Source organism: Strix uralensis, chromosome 5 (assembly GCF_047716275.1).
Source record: "Strix uralensis isolate ZFMK-TIS-50842 chromosome 5, bStrUra1, whole genome shotgun sequence".
NCBI classification, from domain to species: Eukaryota; Metazoa; Chordata; class Aves; order Strigiformes; family Strigidae; genus Strix; species Strix uralensis.
In genome coordinates this window covers 10,077,121-10,101,244 of record NC_133976.1, presented here as the reverse complement: position 1 = coordinate 10,101,244, position 24,124 = coordinate 10,077,121, and the positions used below count along the sequence as shown (strand labels likewise).

Here is a 24,124-nt window from a genome sequence, read left to right as displayed (position 1 = left end):
TGATGACTTGGATGAATCCTTTTGGGGATCTCTGGTGGTGGGCTAAAATGCTAGCCCAAAGGAGTGGCAGAGGTAAAACACGACAGACTTCATTCAGGATCATCTATCTGTTAGGAGTCACTGGAATACTAGATAACGCATTAGGGATGCAGTTCTTTGGCACTGCTAAATTAAGTTCCACTTTGGGAAGGCAGTCTAAGGGGGAAAATGCTAGGACACAGCCTTTCACTGGGAGAATGAATAAGCATTCATCAATAGATCACATTACCTACCTGTGATACATGTGCTGGTTCTACAGTATAAATCTAACTGGCCCAACTAGTGTAAGAAACAAGATTTAACTGTTATACAGCCCATTTTATGGCCTTGATAAACATTTCTCTTTTTAATGGTGGATATTTTAACTGGTTTACAAGGGACTCAAAAGCATTCAATGCTTGTAATAGAAGTAACTTTCATAGTAGTGACAAAATAGAAAATAATGTGTTTAACTTTAAATACCTAGATTTGAAAATAAAACAAAACAAAATTATAGAAGGCAGTACGACTTGAATAGAGACTGCCATTTTGTGATCTTATTTCCTATGAAAATTAAAATAATACTTTTTTTCTGGTATTCTTCATTTCTGTTCACAGCCCAGCCCTAACCTTTTTAGTGGCCATAGAAATATTTACCGTGTTTTACGTGGAGATTATATGCAAACTGCAATTTATGAGGGCATGATACCTGTGAGTATCCCTGGAGCCTTATTTAAGGTTTCAGCTTCTTACAGATGCAAGAGCAAAAAAGCATTTAGTGTTAACAATAGTTCCAAATATTTGCAGAAATGCTTTTCTAACAGGCAACAGTATGTACAATTGCCAACATATTGTTGAAGCACAGTGAATGCCAAACAGGAGAATTTCTAGGAGACAAAGAACCATTATTCGCTGAGAGTGCATGTGTTCTACTCAGTGTCCAAAGAAGATTTTTTCAGCTGCATTGTGTCCGCTATTCTGACATGCAACAGTGAACTTAACTATAAATAGTTTAATTCTACATTCAATCATTTCTCCCCCTCCAGCTAGTGAAGATCTGAGATGTATAATATGTGAAATATTTATCATAGTTTGAAGCTCTGCTATACTGAGTTGCTTTACAATGGCATCAAACTGTTTAGCTTTTATAAGAAACATTTTGAGCCATAGTGAATAGCATAAGGATTGAAATTTATACCTTTCAGTACCCTGACTGTTTGATAGATTCCAGTCAATAAAAAAGGTGGCAGAGCACAAAACTTTACTTCTTTGGGTGAGAATCTAGCTAAGTACACTGGTTAATATTAAAGACAAAAATTGCAACTTGTTGATTTCTAGAAGCGTTGACATGTTTATAAAAGTGATATGTGCACACAGTTGATTAATAAAGGAAAATAAAGTGAAAAAATTCACAGTGCTCTAACAGACCTAGATCAGTTGTATCCTCTAAACCTCAGTTACAACAGAACAAAAAAAGATCACTTCTCCTTACCTATCTAGTATGCAAAACGGTACAAGAAATCTTTTTCTTCTGTACTGGACATTGGACAGCTATTAAACTGGGGCAAGAGTTGAGCCTATATTATCTTTACATAGAACAGCTATTAAAAATCAATTTACATTAAGACAGTTAAGCATGAAGCAAGGGAACATTCTACTCCAGAACTTATTGTAGGAACAACAACATGTGAATAAGTTACAAAGAATTACACAAAAATGTGCTTAAGCAGGTGTTTAATTCAGGACCTCTGATGAGCATGCAGATGTTTCAAAAAGAAACACAAAATCCAGAGAGCTTTTCATTATACTCACTGAGCTTTACTCAGCTCCTAATATTTTTGCAGTACAGTCACTAAAAAAAAAAAACCTGACATGGCTAAATTTGTAATTTTTTGTTTGTTTGTTTTCAAAACTGATTTAATCACATTTTAGCAATTTTCTTTTAGGAACTGTAAAACTATTTCTTGATTAAAAGCTGATATTTAAAACCGTTAACCTGTAATGAATTACCTTCGACAAAACTATAAAGCCCTAAAAATAGGGCTTTATAATAGAAGTGCTGACAAAAACCTAACAAAAAGAGCACCAGTGGCCCTACTATAATAATAAAATAACAAACAGAAGAGGAAAGTTAAGCCTTCTTTGGAGGAACTTGGACAGTCTGTCTGTTTGTTCTGGTTTATTGAGCTATTCAATGTGGTATTGTTCAGTGAAAACAGAGTTTATAGGAATGCATTTTTTCTACAAACCAAGAAAAAAGTGACATGTGAAACTAAAGGGCCTAAGGGGCTGGTCATTGCAAAACATAGCTGAAGTGTCTGTATTTCTTTTGTCTGCTTTTTTCCTCTCCTGCTCCCAGATATACCAAGAAATGAGAAGTTCAAATCAAGTCATATTTGATATTTACTTGATGTACTGGTTCTAGCAGAATTACCATAGTCTCTTTATCCTTTTTCCATGCAGAAACATGCATATCCATTTGCCTCTGCATGAACAATCATAATTCATGCTAACACACTCACAGGAAAAGATGACAATGAAGTTCCCACAGAAATGACTATAAGGTGTTTGTATGAAGCATAAAAGTAATACAGGTTGCAGGCTACCCCAGGTTGAGGGGTGTAAAGAGGAGTTTTGCTCCCAGGGCAGACCATCAGATTTAATTTACACCATGCTGTAAGGTGAAACAGCCTGAAAAAGCATTGGGCCTGTATGTGAACCAAGATTCATCCTTCAAAATCTGTTCAATGTCCTCAGATGGAGCTCAGCAGTACGTGTTACTGTATTGGTGGATATGACAGGCTCACACATGGAGTGAAGGCCTAGCTCTGTGTTTTTCATGGGTCTTCTTTGCTCAGAGAAAAAGGGTTATATCCTGTGCACATTAATTCTTAGTACCTGTTTAGGTGTACATTTTAGCTTTTTTTTTTCAATGTCAGCTAAACTGAGTCAATTAAACTAAAACAGCTTTGTATTGTTGGGGTACAGCTGGTTATTGTAGGCTTTCAGAAGGTGGAGAACTATCTCTAAATCTGTAAGACAAATAACCTCATATGATTGAGAGCAATTCAGGAAGGACTGTTTGAGCCTCTTTGCAAACACCAGGCTCCAGCTCACAGCCAGAAAGGCTTGTAGCAGGATAGAGCAGTAGGGAGCAGGACCTCCCTCACACCTAAAATTTGTTTAGGGTTCTTGTATGTTAGCCTTCATCGCCACATTAGTGTCAATATTGCTTGCTAAGACCTGTTGCCTCAAAGGGCTGGTCTGACATAGTTGCACTTTCTTGAGCCTCCGCAGAGGAAATGGGACTTATAAGGATGTTTACTGACCCACTGTCAGCAGCTGAGTGCGCTCAGGGGCCTTAGTGACCCTTCACACCCCTGGGGCTCCCCCCACGCTGCCCATGACTCAGGACCCCATTCCAACCCCCAGGGCCATCAGTCCCTGCCCCACTGAGGCTGTAGGATGCCATCTCCAGTCCCACCACAGGCCTGCCCACGGGCCCTGACAAGCCAGGTTCACCTGTGAGCTGATGTTCAGTCCCCAGCCCCAGGGAGGTGCCTGAAGCCTGGGGCTGGGGCAGCCCCAGCCGACCCCTGACCTATCCTGCTCCTGGGTGGGAAGGACAGGCCCTGGCTTCCAGGTCCTGCCCTGCCACCCTGGGAGCCCTCACTGCCCCCAGCCCAGCAAGCTGCCATCCCTTGTGATTCCCTGCAGACATCTTGCGTGGTACCTCATAGTTCAACTACAATGAAGACATGCTTTTTACTGCCCACCAAGGCCTGATTTTATCCCTGTTGATGCAAACAGAACATTTTTAAGTCTCATTCTAACAGATGTGGCAAGAGTAGACTGCATGCTAGTTTGACTAGGGCTGGTCGTCAGAAACTGGATTCCCTATATGTGTTGAAGAAGATATTAGCCTTCAACAAGAACTGTCGATACTGCATGATTATCTTTCTAGGTTAATATTGAGGCAAGAAGAGCCCCATTTCCTAAAGGGGTGAAAAACTGCTATGAAAGAAAGGGAAGCTGCTTTCTTAACCTAAGTGAAACTTTTTAATATGGAAATGGCTTCACTAGAGTTTTGGGATTTAGCTCAGATCATCCTGAAGTTCTCCAAAATGTCAACCTTTGATAAATTCCAGGATGAAAAAGTCCCAAACAAGGCCTGTTCCCCACAGCTTCTAGTTTTTCTATGAAGCTCCTCCAACCTTTCATGAAAGTATTTATGGGGAGCAAAGAAGCTGGCTGGTTCACTAATACTCTGATCTACTTGTATCCTGTTACTGAGCATTCTGGGGAGAATAGTCCTTTTGTTTTAGGCTTTGGAAAAAGTAATCATAACTTTGCCTCCCATTAAATGTATGTTTGATGGGGAGCTCAGTGAATCTGACCTGTAAGGAAACAGAATAGTGTGTTTCAGTCTTCACAAAGGAAACATTTATATCAATTTATAGCTGAGGCCGCCAAACGTGTTCTTCAGAGATGCGCTAGAATTACATATAGAGCCTCAAATACTTTAGGGAAAAGGGGATTTCATCTCTGTGAAAGCTGGCTGTTTAAATATGTGTGTGTGTGTATATATATATATACACACATGCATATATATATGTTTGAACAAGTAAGCATTAAACTCTGAACATTTCTTCTTTCTTCCCATTCAGTGTCAATGAAGGTTCTCCATAGACACTGTACATTCCTGGCAATGTAGCAAAGTAGTAACAGAGGACAATCAGTTTAGCTGTGCTCTGCAGGGAGTTCTAGCAAAGGACACAGTGTGGCTGCATCCAGAAACAAGGGTCTTCCTTTGTGAGTGTTTATAATCCATGCACTGGACAGACAAAAAAAAAAAAAATTACTCTGGTCTTTCAGTTAGTGGATTCACGGCTTGCCATATTCATTGTGTCCTTGTTGTAATTGCAGACTTCTTTTGTATCCCACTGAGTTGCCCGGCTGCCGCTGAGGGCTGATTTTAATTTTCAGAAGGCAGTAGTAACCATAAAATATCCTTACAATGTCCTTTTGAACTGGACATCTCTATCCTTGCTTTACAGGAAGGAACACGGCAAAGCTGAATGGATTAGTGATGATTAAGTACCACTGGTTGTTTCTTCAGTTCTGTTTGTGCCAAATGGAAATAATAGTACTTTCTTTTCTCCACTTCTTGTCTGGTATATTTAATCCTCATGCTTTCCAGGGCAGCATTTGTCTCCTTAGCTGTTTGCATAGTGCTTAGTGCCATGGCATATTACTTTTAGATACACCCCCTAGGCACTTCCAAACAGCTGCTAAGTTTACCAAAGGATACAAGGGTATGTCGATAACAGACAGAACCTGATTTATTCTACTTGCTGTCTGTGCAAACCAGTTTCCAAAAGGAAGCAGCATAGCTGTACTAAGCCATTAGCATGGCACAGAGTGGATTTCATCAAGTACAGCAACTTCCTAGCATTTGCATGGCTTCCAGGCTGATTTACAGTTTTGTTCATGGGCAGAGTCGGTGGGGTGTGTGTTCGCGTGGCTTTATCTGCACAAGCCCATGAGGGTGTGCCAAAAGACAGGCTGAAGATAGGTTTGTAGTTTTCATTTCAGGCATTATTTGTTTGTTGTCTTCAAAAAGAAACGGTAAAAGCCATTAACAAAAATAGCAACCCTTCTGGCCTTGTAAACAGCTCATACACACTGATAGCATTATATTGGCAACAATGCACTCTGTACGGTCAAGAAAGTTACAGGATACATTTCCATGCAAACAGTCAAGACAGCAAACTTCAAATATTTGGAAGAAATGTTTATTTAACAACTGAATACATGCTAAAAGAAATAATTTACAGCAGCAGTTTCATTACATTTTTTTCTCTCCAGTTTTCTAGATCCCATCTGAATTGAAGTGATAAATACAGAAGTAGAATTATTTACTACCCAGTGAGGAATGCGCTTAAAGAATAAGTGCATAACTTTGTCACCGATATAGGAAATAAACCACTTAATCACCTGTGTGGCAAAATCTTACATTTTAGTATTATGCTGAACACACCGAAATGGAGTACCTCTAGATAACAGTACTTTACACTGTACCTTTGTATCTAGTCAAAAATATTTACATCTCTTTTGGCTAATGTGTAGGTAGCAAAAACTGAACTATTAAACACATACCATTGATATTCACTAAATAATACATAAAAAGGATCAGTAAATGCGCATTCACATGCATTTAATTTAATTTAATTTTTTTACATAGTGACTTTATTGGGTCATGAAGATTTAACTCTGTTCTGCAAAGATGCACATTTTCTCAGTTTGATGTTATAGTTTAACATAACCATACAGTTTTTAGGAGCCATTGAACAATTTCCCATCTTCAGTGATCCATGCAAGTGCAAAGTCTAAATGATTAAGAATAAGATTCAATGCATTTTTTTTCCTTGCAAATGGATATTTTCAAACAAATCAAAATAGATCTTTCTGGTTATAAATGAAATCCTTTATTTCTCTCCAGCTTAAACACAACTTTTTACTTACTTTTTCTAAGTCTGTAACTAGAGGTTTAGAGGGTTTTATTGACAATTTACAGAAATACAGTTTTTACCTTTATCTTCGAACCTTATGTTCCTTTAAACAATAATGACACAAATAGGGGTATGAATTTTACTGAAGCTGCAGGGCATCTTTCTGTACACGAATTCATTAAAGTTCTTTGAAAAAAGTCCATTTCACATCAGTAGTAAATGCTCTTTTAACTTGACCATAATATGAACTTGAAAATCAAAAATTTCCACTGATGGTTTGATCTTCTGCCCTCTTATTTATATAAGCAAATACAAAAACATAAACAAGACTACTCATGTCAGTGAGGACTGGATTGAAGTTTGCAAGATCTGATTATATAAATTGTCCAATTAAACTGCCAGGCTATGGTAAAAACTTTGCAACTTCTGTAATTTTGTTCCCACAGATTATCTTTCTCTGTATAGAAAAACATATCTTAGAATCCTGACTTAATTTAATCCATTTCTTCTTCAGGGGTGGTGAAAAGGAGATTTTGGTTTGGCTTTTTGCAGCAAGTTGCTATAGAACCAGTTGCTATGAGCATGGTAGAGAAAAAAAGTTAGATAGCAATTCCATTAATATGTAAAAAAAGGAAACAAAGTCATTTAGGGCCTGTTGAAATCAATCTGTAATTTTCCCACTGAATTTTCCGAGGTTCACTTTAAAACTGTTTCCTTTTGTAACAAAGAGGATTCTAATGACTCGATGGTACACAATAGCCCTATACAAAAGGCTGTAGTGTTCTGTAATTACAATTAAATAATTCCGCTGACAACAGTGCTCAGAAATTCATCATAAGCTGAGCTGAAAAGTTAATACGTCTGTAAAGGAAAGCTCATAATTGAACTTATGTTTTAATTCATCCCTATTCAGCACATCATGAAACCATGGGAATTTAATGGCATATTAAAATTCACAGGAGTCAAGTTGAACATAAGAGAGACTTAAAGTTACTTTAAAACTAAATTCCTAAGTGCTTTCCTAAATCATTATAGCCTTTTCCTTGTGTATTCAACAAATTTTTTGCTAAAGAATTAAATGACAAAAAATCTTGCACGTTCATTCCCTGCAAAAAATTCAAAGGGGACTAAAGCGACTTCGCTGTTAGTGAAAATCCAATTGTTATGGAGTCAAGAATACAAGGCTTCACTAATCAGAACAGTACTTGAATTAGTGAGTGGCAAGGAGACTGGGATGTATTGTGAGAGAAGCTGTCACAGCAGTTGTGTTATACTGTATCTAATAAGGCTGAGAGTGTAGTGATTGATAAATTAAATAATCTGGAATGAATAACAACAAAACAGATCAGTCATCAATACAGACACACTTTTATATAAAAGCTCCTTTAGCAAACTAAGGACTTTGTTCTATTAATTTTCCCCACAATGACATTACTTGAAATTCTGTCATTTACGGACTCTACCAAGATAAAATATGGGAGGCTGGAGAAAGATGATCTCAAAAGAACTGGACACCATAGAACTGGGGACCAAAGGCACATCTGTGCTGAGGTGAATAAATCCACTACTTATAACCCTAAACTGACACTTATGGTGCAAGTACATTGTCTGTTTTACCCTGTTGCTCTCCTGTATATAGAATAAGACAGAAGTGCAGGACCAAATTACCTGTTAGTATAACCTAGTCTTAAGCTGAACTTCACCAATTTACTACCGCAGCAGATTCCACCCACAGATAAAACCGTCCCTTAGATCTTAAAACAGAGAGCTGGCTTTGAGGTTACTATTTATGTGGCCTAGTGCTGGTTCTTTGCATTTGGGTGATCTGGCCCACAGAAAGAATGGAGCACTGAGAATCAGTAGTGTGGACATATTTCTACCACTGAGCTGGGAACAAAACTCCCTAAACTGAATGTGAGCTTTGCTCATGGATATATGACAGTCTATGAGCCACAGTATTTAAATATTAGCATTCACAAATATTTACGAACCAAGAAAGCAGGAGTGTAATTAGTAGAGGGTATTTTAATGCTATTTACTTTTTTTAATTAAAAAAAAATATACAACTGAAAATCAATGCTCTCCTCTTCATTGGTTCAATCTATAGCAAGGTATTATACAATTTGAATCATTTCAAATATGATACTTAGAAAAAAAGAATGCAGAAGACTTCCATGCTATACAGCGACTTTCATGTTAAAATAGCTTAGTTTTAAAATTGTTTTGAAGTTACATGTCATATAGATTACTGAGAGGGGAGGAGGTTAACTGCAGTGTGACTAGCTCCCCTGGAAGATTTTCCAAACAAAAGAGTAAAGCAGCTCATAATTGGAAGTTGTCTTTTTTTCCTCTAAACCAATAATTAGAAAGTACAATATTTCTAAGACAAAAAAAGTCTAATGTATTTTAGAAAAGAGCTAATGTTTGCTGCATATTTTTCATGGTACATTTAAATTATAGTTTTAATAAAATACATCTTTTTAGATCAAAGCTGAAAGAAGTCATCAGTAGTAGGCCAGTGTACTCCACATTTTTTGTTCTTCTAGATGATGGATGGCTTATGTTGTTCATATTTCCACAAACAATCTCATTCAGTATTGTTTTTTCCTCTTCTAGTACATATAAACAGGAGAACTGGTAGACAAAACAAGAACAAAATCCTTGTGTCCAATCACGTGTTTAGACGTTCATCAGCTTAATGAGTTCATGCAGTTTTATACATAAGTCTAGAAATGGTAGTGCTGATGATGAAAGCTGGGGTTTGTTTTTTTTTTTTTTTCTTTAAGATGACAGCATGAAATACAGCATTTTGTTTATATCTCAGGCAAAAGAGAAAGCAAAACTTGCCTGCTGAACACTTGAAGAACTTTTTGAGCAGTAAGCTAGGTCCGGGTGAGTTATCATCCTTGAAACTCTGGTCTTTCTGGTCTTAGAATCAGAGCAGAGAGGAAGGAGTTACTACGAAAGTTAGAAATGGATTCTTTTTAAACCTGGTGGAAATTGTTTGAACTTTCCACTCTTGTAAACATCCACATAATGCCATGAAAAAGTTCATGAATATTGCATTTTTTTCCAGTTATCTGTCTATACAAGTTTCTACTTGGATGAGGTTCCTAGAGGTAATGTAGCTCAGACACTCCGTGGTGCCCTCTCAAATTCATGGGTCCTCCTGTTCCTACCTTTTTTATTCTCTTGTAGGTGCTTCCACTTATTTGTATTCACCTGCGCATTGGCAGGCCTTTGCCGGCGCTGTTTGCGGTCTCTTTTCCAAACCTGCTCACAGAACTCATCCATTGTATTGAGATTGGGGTGATTGATTAACTGCATGAAGTCTCTATACCAGATCTTTTGACTGGGGGTCATGCTATTGGTAGCATCCTTGGTCTTGGAGGCATCACCATCTTCTTCTTTATGGAGCAGCTCTTCCAGGTGGTCAGTATCAATTACTTCCAGGGTCACTTTAAGCAAAGTTTGCATGAAGCCATGCTCCACAGCATGACAAAAATAAATACCGGAGTCTCTCCGTTGAAGACTTCGTAGCAATAGGCCCTGTTCTGTTCGGATCATGCGATCATCCACTTTTATCTGTATTGGAAAAAAGTGGTAATTTCAATAGTCATCTTCCATGTATGTGCAACATTATCCTCTAACCTTACTAGTTCCTTAGTCCTGCTCCTTTCAGATGGTAAAACCTGGCCAAAAATCCCCAAAATGACATGAATGGAAAACCCCTTGCCAGTCATCTGTAGTAATGGAAGGCTCAAATACTCTGGAAAAACTACTGGTGTACTGCAAAGAGTTTGGTGGATTAAGCATTTACTCCTTAGTCCCTACTGTTGCTACAAAGATCTGTTGCTACAAAGATCTGTATCAACTGTCAGATGGACTTGCTGGTAAGATTACAGAAGATGCAAGGCTATAACCAGCAGAGTACACATGGATGCATTCAGCTATATTACTGACATCACATTTATCATTATCTTTTAGTCAAGCCTAGATATATTTGTGGGAAATGTTCTCCATCTTCCTATTGTTCCTTACTACAAAAGCCTTTATACATAGAAGTGGGATCTGCATAAGTGGAGAATTTACAAAGAAACACTAAGGTTTAAATCTCAGAATTTTAATATTCAAAAAGCAGCTGTCCAAAGTACTGTATTTTTCTGAATTAATTAATATCTAGAAGATAGTTTCTTCCTTTGAATGCACATGTTGATACAAACAGAAATGGCACAAACCTGTTTGCTGCTCTCTCCACCAAGAATCAATTCTAAATAATTTACCCCTTATGCAAACAAAGAAACCAGCAAAAATATCTAAAGCTGCTAATGTAACTAAGTATTTAGTACATGTTCTTAAAAAAAAATAAATGCTTCAGGGTAGTTTGGGTATATTTACAAATACTTCAATGCAACAAATAAGTTTTTGTTTCCTAGCTTGATCTCCCTCCCTACCAGAGTAGAGTATCCTCTTAAGATATGTATGACCTAGCTTGATAGTGACATGACTTGAGAACCTGGCTGAGTAATAACATAAGAATGTTGGTGACAAGAGAAGGAGAAAAATAAAGTATCAGCTTAGTGTAATGCAAGCAGGGAAAGTTGGTGTCTTTGCCTCTATGAATATTGCTTTTGATGAAAAACATGTACAAGTTTTCATACCCTTGTGTCCACTACAGTTCCCAGTTCTCTCTATCTCTGTCTTATCTGCAGTAAAGTCTTAGAGTGTGTAGTACATAGGAAATGCTCCTGTTAGACTATGTTTCAGTCAAACAGTATAATTAGATGAATGCAGATAGAATTTTTTTCAGTGGCAGTTTTAAAGTCTTTGTAATATTTAAATTCAACGTAATCCTTGTATGATGCTTTCGGTGGCACTTAGATAGCATGCTAACTCTTTGTATTTCTGAGATATCTAAGGGAAAACCAGTGTGTTTTGCAGGGGGTCTGACTAGGGAGAGGATATGAATGTTTTATGATGTAACAGTCTGTAAAATCTATTAGAGAGCTTATGGGATTTTATAGTGATAAGAGTATGGTGAAGAACAACAGAAATTATAAGATTCCAGAGAAATTCTGCTAAACTAAAATAGAGATGGACATTATTCTGGGAAGGACTGAGGTTCAACTATATCCTCATAGAGAAGACTAGTTGCATCTCTTTATTTTTTGTACTGTACCTCTTCTTTGCGGTCATCATTTTGCTTCTGGAATTGCCAGTAGACTGCAGCACGCTGAGATTTTGGACTGCACTCAAGAAAAGTGCTGCTATTCTCTACTCCATAGATAATCTTTTCCTCCAGGGTCTGACCACTTGGATTATCTGTAAAGCAAGAAAAAAAAGAAAAAAACAATTAAATTACCAGGAAAGAAAAATCTTAATTGCTAAGTGAATTCATTTGCTTAGAAATTGGGCTCCCTTAAGGTGTTTAAAGATAAAAACTTTAAAAGAAAAATTTCCCCATATCAGTATGCCATTTGGAAAATCTCCATTATCTCTATCTTTGTAAGGATCCCTGGTAGGATTTTTTTTTATACTTATTTTTGTATTTTGAATCCTAGCAGCTGTTAACATCACAGTATGTGAAGTTAATGAATTTTATTGCAAAATTTTGTGTAAACCTCATTATTATTTATCAAGGAAAATATCTAGGACACAACAAGAATTTTTAATAGCAAACTGTATGCAGTGAGAAAACTCTGGATGTAGTTGCAGAATGTCTGTAATGATGCCTCCTGGGCTCTATGATCATAATACTTTAGAGCAAAGTAATAAAACATGAGGCTATTTAAAAGTAGTATAATATATTTAGATTATATGGCACTGCAGTTTGCTGAAGCTGTTAATGACCAGGAATAATGTTTTTGAGGAAACAATCTTCAATTAATCATTTCCTCTCATACTGATATAATTTATGGAAATGTAATGAGGTTAATAAACCAGTCATTATGGGAGGGGAAAAAGAAAGTTAAATAAATTACTTCCTTTTGTAACAACAATGTTTCAAGATATTCATCAACTTTCTGGAAATATCACATAGCTATAGGACTTATACAGCATTTGATTCTTCTCCAATACCACAGAGGCTGTAAGGCATCATATTTCAACTCTCCACCTTAGCTCTTTAAAATGCTGTTACAGACTTAAGTGGCAACAGTACACTAATCCTGGAGAGTAGATGGGGAGGAAGGGGTTGGTAAGCTATTTAACACTGTTGATCTCATGGGGTTTCCTGTCTCTTTGCCATTATTTGTCGTTCTTTCCATTTTCCACTTTTGATCTTTAGCACTGTAAATCTTTAAAGAACTTCTTTTCATATGTTTTAACAGGAAAATGATGTCTAATTAAAATGCTCTCAGAGAAATCCTTTGTCAAGTTTTGTTTGCTTCCACTGTGCCTTTATCATGTTGGCCATGTTGTTTAGCAAACACCGGCTGTTTGCTGGATGACTGAGCCAAAGGTAAAACTAAAATTGAGCTCCAGGTTTATGTTGATACAGCAATCATATTTCATTCCATGATGACTTGCAGCCCTGAGAGAGGATGGGAGAGGGATGGGGGACAGAATAGAGACTGGTGCTTGTCCAGTTCTCAGTAAGGAAACATCAAATGGCCTATTAACACTAAACAAATAGGGAATGTGTTAGCTTGCTTTCCTCTGCTGGATTGTGAATCTTTCCAGCAAGTAAGTGGGGTGCTATATAAACAACCAAGTGAAACTTTTATAACATCTCTCAGAAACCACATCCCTATGAAGTACAGCGTAGGGCCAGGAAAATGTGGAGCAATGGAGGAATGAATTAGAAAGCAAAGCAGCAAGAGAAGGGCAAAACAGCTGGAAGAGAATGTGACCAGGGGTACCAGTGGGAAGGTCTGAGATGGAGCATGGTTGAATTTGAGTCAGTGAAACAGAGGAACTGGGAGTATGTGAAGAGATTAACTGAATAGAACTAGAAGTGATAAGATGAAGATTAGAAATGGAAATTATTAGCTGATAACTCATGGGTCCAGATTGAACATTGTGAATGGCTGACTGATGTCCTGGCTCTTCTGTTTCAAGTTAAGTGCTCTCATTTAGGAACAGAATTCAGACGGCTGAGCAGGCAGCCAAAGATCCTCACTTAGTCAACAAGAGGCAGTTTGATATCTGAACTGGGATCCACAACAGATAGCACATGTAGGGCTGCAGCATAAGACAGTCAGAAGGAAATGTCTCCTTTTATAGCCTGGGACACATACGTTACTGCTCTAGTGATGTGTTTCTGTGAAACAGATTTACAGGCTTCCAGAATAAAGAATGGAAACACAGGGATTTCGCTCTGGGATGCATTCAATTCCTTTCTCCCAGGCTCCATGAACTTTGAATCATGGTTGCAAAATGGCCCAACTTCAATAACAGCAATCTGATAGTTCGGGTGCTTGTATTGGAAGTAGAGCTATCAAGTCAATCTCTTAAGCCTAAACGGACTTTGAGCTCTCTTCTCCCACATCCTAAATAGCTGATTTAACCAGCAGGTTACTAATTAGGTGGCTTGTACCACCACTTGACTATATTTTCCCAAACACAACATAGTCCAAGTGAATTATACAGGAGCAAAGCACATGTAACACTGGTCTCATCAGATCCAAGGAGACAGTCTTTTAGATCCTAAATATCAGTATAAAGGACAAAAATAGATATTTCTTTGGCAAGGGTCCTACGGCCCATGAGAAATAGCTTATTTTTAAGTATATAGAGAAGCATCTGCTGGAAAACTTAGGTATCTAGGGTATCCTTAGAATCATAGAATAGTTTGGGTTGGAAGGGACCTTTAAAGGTCATCTAGTCCAACCTCCCTGCAATGAGCAAGGACATGTTTAACTAGATCAGGTTGCTCAGAGTCCAGTCCAGCCTGACCTTGAATGTTTCCAGGGATGGAGCATCTATCACCTCTCTGGGCAACCTGTTCCAGTGTTTCACCACCCTCATCGTAAAAAATTTCTTCCTTATACCTAGTCTGAATCTACCCTCTTTTAGCTTAAAACCATTACCCCTTGTCCTATTGCAGCAGGCCCTCCTAAAAAGTGTGTCCCCATCTTTCTTATAAGTTCCCTTTAAGCACTGAAAGGCTGCAGTGAGTTCTCCCCAGAGCCTTCTCTTCTCCAGGGTCTCTTCCCCAACCCTCTCAGCCTGTGCTTATAGGAGAGGTGTTCCATCCTCTGATCTTTTTTAGATTCTAAGTATTTTTAGTATCTAAGAAGCTAGTCACAAGTTTTCATGGAAGTTACCTTGAAGGTGGGTGCTCTGATGGCATTTCAAACTTCTGAGTGTTTTCTTGGATCTGGTCCATGGCATTCTAGCGTGTTAGAGATCAACACGGAAAGTGACAGAAGCCCCCTTTAAATTTCCTCACAGCTCCAGACAATATAGTATGGGTGACAGTCATGCAATGAGAGAGGAAGGATTTAAGAGATCCTTCAAATTCCATTTCCATGATTTAAGGGAGCAGAAAGCAGGTCCAGAAATGTCTATAAAGTTCATGTAATATTGCACATGTGGAGTGCAAGAAAGTAAGCAGAGTGATGGAATAATCCACAGGATCAGAGTGCAGCTCTGGGACTGAGGGAGAAACTGAAGAGACTAGGAGGAAGAATGAAAGTCTGGGAAGTTCAGAAGAGCAGCTGGAGGAATTAGAAAATTATAGAAGTCATGAAGTTGGTTATGAAATTCAACCCAAAATCCTGCCTGAGAACTGTAATTCCCAAAATGAACCCAACAGCAGTATCAGTTTACAACCCTGATAAATACATAATTTCTGACATAACCGAAGAAGTATGAAAGGCTAAGTACTTACACCAAGATTGCTTTGTAGATGAATGAATCTCACTATACAGTTAAATTCAGAGTGATTCTTTGAGCTTCCCCTGGGATAAATCACCTAAAAACTGGTGCCTCTTTGTTTACAAGTTCTTCAAAAAAGAACTTGATTGATTTCTTGATAGCACTAACATGTTGTGCTTAAAAAAATTTGTCCTTTAGCTGACACAAAGGTGACCATGCTTTTAGATTTAAGCATTAATGCCTGGTCAAATGCCTGTACAGCTAAGGATCCTCAGTTCCCTCTAATGTTGTTGTGTAATCATTTTATACTATTTCTTACACATTTGCACAAAAGGGTAACTGAAAGAGCTGCCTAAACCTTATTAAAAGCATTATTGCTTCAGACTGATATCAAAGTAAGCTTCTGCAGTGTCTTTGAAAGTGAGATATATAGTAAGAAATTGTTCTTGTTTCTGACTGGCAGTTACTGCAAAGGAATGTATAGACAAGTAGTAAATGATTGCTGGAGCTTATTTTTGACTATAGACAAACCCAATTCTTCATCTGTTGTCCAGGAAACTATGAGTCATAACCAAGGAAAAACTTGGCATAAGTTAGCATAGGAAGTTTGTGGCCCATGAAGCTGCCTCTACTATGCACAATCATGTGTAAATGACAAGTAAATATAGGATAATTTTATACATTTACAAGTCAGAATTAATTCAGAGAAAATTTCACTCAAGAGCAATATAAAGTATTTTGACAGTGTTTCCTTAAAGTCTAGGACCTAAAACTGCATTCCCTCAGTATTTTTTGTAACTTACTGATTATTCTAATCATGCTGTCTTCATTTCACTATTAAGTAAAATTTACAGTGGTATCTTGTCTTATACTTGCTCTGCTTATTTTGACAAAGGTGTATTAAAGCTCCTTGTGATCAGGTGTACTATGCAATAGCTTCTTCCTGACCTTGAGTTCTTATGATTGTTGTAATGAAAAAACTGCGCTGGATTACTCTCTTCTCTTTGGACAGAAGATATCTTTTGGTACAAATACGTTTACCAAATATGGGAAGATATAAAAAACAAAGTGTTTTGAAATCCTTTTCTTGTCTATGAAGATAAAGAACAGACCTATAGTTGTTTAAAGCACAGCAGGCAAGTACAAGAGAACGTTAAAAAAACTGGACATGTGGTAGCCCAGATCATCATTTTACTCATAAGTAAAATGTCCATATAGTAAAAAGGTAAAGCTAAGACATGCTTCTGCTGGTAATAAAACCCATGTTTAGTGCCTGGTGAAATTTTCCTACTGGGGAACTGAAATGTCATCTCAACCCCAATATATGGATGTTCTCATCTACACTTTTTAAACATTACTAGATATCATGCAACTGGACATCTGTGAGCTTTCTACTAGTCCACACTGACTAGTTCAAATCTAAAGTAGCTGTGCGTTCATGAGCTCTCAAAAATTGACAATTGCATGTTGATGCACTTTTCCAAACCAATTTCCCCTCTGAGTAGCTTGGCCTGAGTCTGACAATCAAGAAATAAAAAGAAAACTTACAGTAATGTTAGCTGTGAGTTTCAAATGATTAAAAAGGAAGATAAAGTATTACTGAAATGTAGTGCTGGTGAATTATAGCTGACAAAAGTTCAACTTTGGACTATTTATCATTCTTGCTATTACAAGGACCAAAAGGACATGAGGGTTTTGAGGTATCTCCATATTCAGCCACCCCTTCTTTATTTATCCCAGAAATCTGTCCAGTGGTTTAATTGTTATTATAGATGTACCACAAACATGAGTAATAATTTTTTCCAGCAGAGGGAAGTATTGCCTAAGTGTTCCCTTCACTTATGGCAAAATGGGCATTTTTCATTTTCTGATTGAAGGTCTTCTGAAGAGTTCAGCAACAAATCAGTGAGATGTTTATCAGCCAAACAATTCAAGAAAGGAAGATCTGATCAATACACTGTGAAAATGAAACAACCAACCAAAAACAAAACCAAAAAATGTCAAAGAAAACCCATGCTGAAAGCACATGGGACGGGAATACTGCAGGGAACATCCTGATATTAGGGGCTGCTAGTGTGGCATCTACAACAGACTATTCCATATTTAGCCAAGATAGTTAATTATGTGCTTGGTTATCATCCTATGTGAACTATATGAAGCTGTTCTGAAGGAGATATGGCTCTTTTCTGACATAATATGCCTAGCCTGATGGTATAGTATTATCAGGTAAGCAAAGCAGAGAAATTGAAATGCTTAAAACTTAACTTGAGGAAAAACAAAAACAAGTCTTCAGTGTCTGATCCAGGCCATTGTGAGCAATCTAAATTGGGATAATGATGTATTATATTAATCTTTCCCAGATGTTCAAGACAATTTTACCAACAAAACATTCATGTGCTTCCTACTCTCCTCATACACAGTCTGTAAATTACATACAAATTAGTTGTACTTCAGTGATACCCATAACTCACCATGATGCTGCAGGTCTGAGCAGTGGGTAAGTGGGTCTCCATTTCGGATGTCTTGTCGTCTAGTACGTCTGCAAATACCATATTTGAAAACCGTTAGTGACATTCTCAGTGGCTAGCATTCACATTTGCCATGACTGAAGAGGAACAAATGGAACATATATATAATTACATAGGTCATAAGTGCACCTAAACAACACTGGGAAGGAAATCATATTGTTACTACCATATTCTGTGCATTATCACAATTTGTAGAATCAGACTTTACTGTTACAGGTAAAGGCTTCAGAAACTGCTAAATACATATGTCTTGTACTGAGCCTATGAAGCTTATTTTAACTGTGTTGGCAATTTTGATCACAGACAAATTCATTACTTGATTCATATATAGAGGGACTGCTAAGGGATCAAAGTATATACAGTACAGTTTAACATGGATACAAAAACATGAAGAAGCTACAGCTTTTCTGCAAGTAAAGAATACTTTAAGTATCATGGCATCTTTTAGATAAAATGAAATGTTAGGATGGATGGCTTTGAAAGAATGTCCAAGAGCTGTATTTTCTACAAAATCTAAATTAAAATACATAGATCATTTCAGCCACTACAGATCTCACCAAAACATTTCTGATAAAACCTTTTCCAAAACTGTTGCAAATGGTTTTGTCTTTAGAATAAACTCAATTAAAAAGTTGGATAGGAAGATTTTGAAATGTCATTTATTCCACCCTTTGTAGCTTGAGTCTGGGTTCTAGCTTTTATTACATGTCCATTTAATGTAGTGTATTCTTTTCCCAGCTTGATTTCCACTGGCTCATTTGGAAAACATATTGATCTGTGCTAAAAAATGTTGTATTTCACACAAGAAAGCTTTTTAATACAGTTTTATTTTGCATTTGTTTTTCTCTTTGTCTACTCCTATTTTTATGTAAATAGCTGTGACACAAAATTCAACTGAGCCAGAGAAAAGCGTTTCATATAAAATAAAGAAAAAAGAACAAGGCAAACAAAGATGTGTTTCAAGTGTGAGCACTTTACTTTAGGAATCAGAGAAAGCCTGAGGGCTTGCAAAATCAGAAGAGAACAAAGAGGATTAGGCTGCTGAACAATGCTGTGATTTCGGATTATAGCATCCAGCAACGGATATGCAAAAGTCAAGTAGCCTTGTAAAAAGCACTGTTGGTCACTCCCTTGTGACAACAGCTCACATTTTTAAAAAGCCATTGTTCTGCAGTACAGAGACCATCTCTCTTCCTTTCGCTAGCCCCCTTTGCAGACTCTCACTAATAGCCCAGCATCAGCACATACTAGGAGTTCTCACAGAGGCACCATCAACTGCACAGCTGACTTCTCTTGGCTGGAATATTTTAACCATTTTATTTTTTCCACTGAGAACTACTGAAATGTTAAACTGAAATTAGTTGTGTGAAGTATGACAACAGTTGGGTTTTTTTTGAAAAAACAATTCAGAATGTGCATTTTTTATATCTTTTTGAATAAAAACTTCTTTGAAATTACCCTAGTGAATTAGCATGCTTTAATAAGAAAGATCCTTCTGTTGATTGATATATGATTCAAAAAATGTACTAATCCTAATTTCAGATATCATCTTCATATTACTCATTACCAATGAGTATAGATACACCAAAACAGAAGGAACCATAACGTTTTGTTACTCCTTCCTAAATTTTGACATGTAGCTTATTTATAGGATACTATTTGCAGAGAAGAAGTCTGTGGAACGACTCATATTACTGTCAATGGAGTCTGGATGAGATGTTTAGTTAGAATCTCAGGAAAATGTCGCACTTATCACCATTGTATCAACATGATTATTTATGAAATATGAACCAGAACATATCTGCATGGGGTAAAGTTAAGTGGTCACACTACAGGAGCTCTGAACTGTCATTTAGACTTGTAAAATATACAAAGAAAGAAAAGTAAATTAAAATCATGGCTCATAAAAACTCCTTTTTAAAAAAGAAGAAAAAAAAAACAAAACAAAAACCAAGACCCCAAACCAACTATTAGTAAAGCATCTGTGCAATTGCCTCAGGACTCAACTTTCCCAATATTTCTGGAGCCTAAAATTACAAGGATTCATTATTAGGAAAATGTTGACATTTAAACTGTTTCCAGCAATGCTGATTTTGTCATACATGCATTCAAAGCTGGCTTGAGGCAGTGGGTACAGCAAATACCAGGTAAACAGAGAATCCTCTCCCCCAGTAACACAGACCTTTATTCTGCTGGTGCTGCTGCCAAGGGAAAAATGGGGGGAAGTAGAGGGGGACAGAGGCTTTTTCTGAATGCATTGTCAGGATCCCAGACTCTTAGGAATTATTTTTTCTTTCATAGTGGCCTCAAGGAGAGTAAATTCTGCACCCCAAGGTTTTTCTGTAGCTGTGCAACCCAGTTTAGCCCCAGTAACCCTGCCCCTTAATTCCTGTAAGAAGAGGTCTCAGTCCCTTTACCCCTGATGGCAACAGTGAGCTTGTTCGGCTGTTTAATAAGTTGGTGAGATGGATAAGTAAAAGACAAAGAGCCCTATTTTTTCCATCAGTGTAAGCAGATGAATGACAGGATGATGTGCTCTGTGGGTCTTGAGATGGGCTGAAAGTAGGAATGGGTGCTAGTGAATGCTGAGAAAGGATGACGTACAGGGATAACGATTAGTAGGGAGGTAGAAGAGAAGAGTGAGTCAGTGATTCCTGACCTTACCATCTCCTTTGAGTCAGAAGCAGTACTCAACCACAATCACTTCTAACCCTTAAAACTTTCAGATCAAATCAATCTTTTAGACTCTCCTTGAAAACCTCACAGTTCCCTCTCCTCTCTTTCCTCCTCTTCCTACAGAGAAACTCCCGTGCTCCCACCACTAATTTGAATTTAGCCCATGCAGCTGAGAAAATTTGACCAGCTCTTTTTTTGCGATGAGTTCAGTTTCTCCTTTTTAATTATTTTCTAAAGAATTTCACAAAAAGCTTGTCTCAGATTAACTCTGTTTCCTGGTGCAAAAATAGAACCTGATGTGCCGTAAGCAGCTTTTTGTTTTGTCACCAGTATTTGTTTAGGATATGTTGTAATGAAAACCTTGAAATTTTAATCCCCTCCATCTGAAAAGTCTGTGACACAAATGCCACTTCCCACCCTTTACCACATTTCATCTCCTGCAACAACCAGCAACAACCAATCCAAATCTGGAATTTGGAGTCCTGACATTCTCAGCTAAATATTTGCTACCATTAATTTTATGTATATAAGCCCTCATGTATATAAGCCCTTGGATTCCTTGTTTCTTCAGAAGTTCAAGATGTTTGGCATATTCGATTTAATGTGAGCACTTTTTAATCATTTTAGCCAATTTATCATGGGAATCTCAACACTACAGCAGTATCTGTTCTTATTTGCAACTGATTATCTTTTCAGTTATTCCTAATTTCTAGTTCAGTAGCTAAGAGCTGTTCAGCAACTAGCTAATATACTTTAAGAGAACGAATTTCAGAGATAAAGGCAGGCAAAGAAAATATTATTTTACATCTTCAGATCAGGCAAGTAGGACTTGTAAATTCTCTATAAAATTTTTATTTTCACTTGCAGAGTCTGTTTTCCCTTAACCTTTGCATTGCAACACCTTTAGCATCAGTGCAGAGTGAGTGTAAAATAGTGGTTCTGATCTGGTAGCACTTAGACACACATCAACACATACAAGTTATACTTTTGAATAATAACAACAATGTTATATATCACTAAAAAATAGCTTTTCATTCATGTCCAAACACTTTATAAATATTACATTTGAATTAGAATTCATGAAAATGCAGGATAATTTACTTGGGCAAGTAGTTCTTTCATTTTAATATCAAGCCCCCACCTCATGTTAGAGAAAAGGGATTTTTTTCTTTTTGCTTTTATTACTGAATATAAAGTTATGAATCCATTTAAGAGACAACTCTTTTCTGAATGTTCTCTTTCAACAGCTTTTTAAGCCAACCCAAGAGGTAGCAGTGTTCACTTTAAATCAACCAAGACTTCACATTGCTTGTAACTCCCACAATTATGGTTTTTTTGTAACAGAAAGATCTCCAGTCAACCATCCCATGACAAATCTCCAAAACCCTCTGGCCATATTGAGAACACCAGTTCAAACAAATAGCAAACCATGCAGAGATCTAAAACTGCACCTACCTCTTAGCAGTGGGGAAGTAACGTGAGCAAGATGAACCATCCCAGGCACAATAAGGGTCTCTCGCAAGGCAACACTCAGCACATGCTTTCCCATACACATCACAGCGGTGTAAAGGAAGCTGTGAAACTCCAGTGGCTGAGCCAATGTAGAGCTGTTGCTGTTATAAAAGTTTTTATAAAAAAATTAAAAATTTCATTGCCAATTTTTTTGCTAGGAAAGCATTAAAAAAAAAGTGTTAGGTAATAATATGTTAGGACCATTACAAATACAATAAAGGATCATGATCCTGATGTACACTAAAAGCATGAGAAAAGAATTGTCCTCAGGATAAAAAAAATTGAACAGGACAAACTTTGATTTTTGTATGAAGCTCTTGGTGGCTTCTCTAAACAGTAAGAAAAATTAAAGTACTCTTCCATTTTTTCTTTTATATTCAGATTCCTGCACTGGGAAAGCACTACAATCAGTGACAGAACACAACAGAGAATATGCTTTTGAATTTAAAGAAAAAGAAACCCACGTAAATTTCCTATATATGACATTGATTTGAGTAGGTGTGGGGGGAAACCTAAAGTAAATTATTTCAGACTGATGCTAAGATATTTCAGTTTGGAAGTGCTGCCATGCACGCAGTTCTTTGCATGTCTGATAATTCAGATGCTTCATACTCTTCTACACGTCACATACTCTAACTGAAACATATCTTTAATGAGGGGAGATGGCTTACTTTATTTTGGATAAAAAACAGTCTTGAGTGGAAGATGTAGCTCAAATGCAGACAGAAGCCATAAAGTAAATAAAAAAATGCGAATACAAAATGAACTACAGCTTTGTATGGCATCACAACAGACTATCTTGTCTCTCCCAATTTTCTCTCTGATAGCAAATTCATGTGGTCCATTAGGGAAGTTGGTCCCCAGAGGGATGTAAGGAAACTGAACTACTGATCCCACATGAAAGTCCAAACAGACATATTTCAGCTTAGCACAAATTCACAAAGAAAACAAGTATGGCTGTAGTAAGTAAATACATTTCCCTCTGAGATGCAAAACTAGGGGAAAACAAAATAAATAAACAAAAATTAAATGGCATAATCCTTCTGTTTTGGAAACACTGACACTTTGGTATCAAAAGCTTAAACTCTGTCACTCAGCACCCATGGGGGAGCAATTAATACATTCGTTTTTAATGTCCAACTCCAAGCAGTCCCACCAAGAAAATAAAAAATTACATTTTTTTCTTTCTTAGAAAACATAAAGCTGGTGTGAAAAATAAGACTTCAGGAAATGTTACCAAAATTCTTCATCTCCTACACTGTGATGTCCCAGAGGTACCATTTCCAGGGAATTCAGGGATGGAAGGTGGCTGAGGTCACTTACCTACCAGAAATGATACCAGGATACCAGGAGACAGAAACCCAAATACGAGGATACCAGGCGACAGTAAAACCAAAAACACTCATAAAAAGTGCTGCGTTAACTTCTTTCAAAGACAGCAGCTTGGCAGTTTATACAGACATATTAATTGTAACAGAAACATCCCATGCACTTATATAAACACCAGTATTTTGTCAACGAAAATATGACAAGGAAAGCACCCAAAGGAAAATTCACTGGTAGATTGAAAACTAAGCCCTTTCTAAGCAGCTGCTTCCATCTATTACAGTGCCATTGCTGGGTTGTAAACCCACATTCTCTGGGCAAAAATCTCTGACCACACAGAGCTCTACATAAAACCTTAACTGTACATACCTCTGCCCAGTTAGTGTGGTATCCTTGAAAAGCAGATGACAGGCAGCAGACATGATAAGCTAATCCTCTCTAACTTAAATCACTTATTCAAGTACCCAGCTTAGGGGTATGTTCTGCAGTAAAAAGAGCAGCAATTCAAATCTTAGGTGACCTAATAATTTCTCATGGGATGCCTTTTCTCTTTACTGATTATGGAGGCAGCGCAGGTCAAATTAGAGCTTCAGTTAAGTATCTTAAATGTCCAGATGGTATTGATCTGAGTCCTATGTAATTGGGGCATTAATATCTATATAAGCATGTAGCAACGTGTGGTGCAACTAATATAAAAATCAACGCACAGAATACACATGGGAAAATAAGGAA

The 24,124-nt window shown here is 37.3% G+C and overlaps 1 protein-coding gene across 4 annotated transcripts in view; it reads right to left on the bottom strand.

Annotated features, from left to right (window-relative positions):
* Positions 1 to 5,797: 5,797 nt before the first annotated feature.
* SEMA3A (semaphorin 3A) overlaps positions 5,798 to 24,124 on the bottom strand; it is a 338,890-nt gene continuing 320,563 nt past the window's right edge. For 3 of the 4 annotated variants that reach the window (XM_074869850.1, XM_074869852.1, XM_074869851.1), the window contains 4 exons: positions 22,010 to 22,167; positions 17,822 to 17,889; positions 11,710 to 11,852; positions 5,798 to 10,115 (listed from right to left, as the gene is read on the bottom strand). In XM_074869850.1, the coding sequence (XP_074725951.1) occupies positions 9,660 to 10,115; positions 11,710 to 11,852; positions 17,822 to 17,889; positions 22,010 to 22,167 (825 nt within the window). In that variant the 3' untranslated portion in view covers positions 5,798 to 9,659. Of the gene's footprint in view, positions 10,116 to 11,709; positions 11,853 to 15,092; positions 15,191 to 17,821; positions 17,890 to 22,009; positions 22,168 to 24,124 lie in introns of those variants that run through there. The other variant, XM_074869853.1, reaches the window with a different exon arrangement.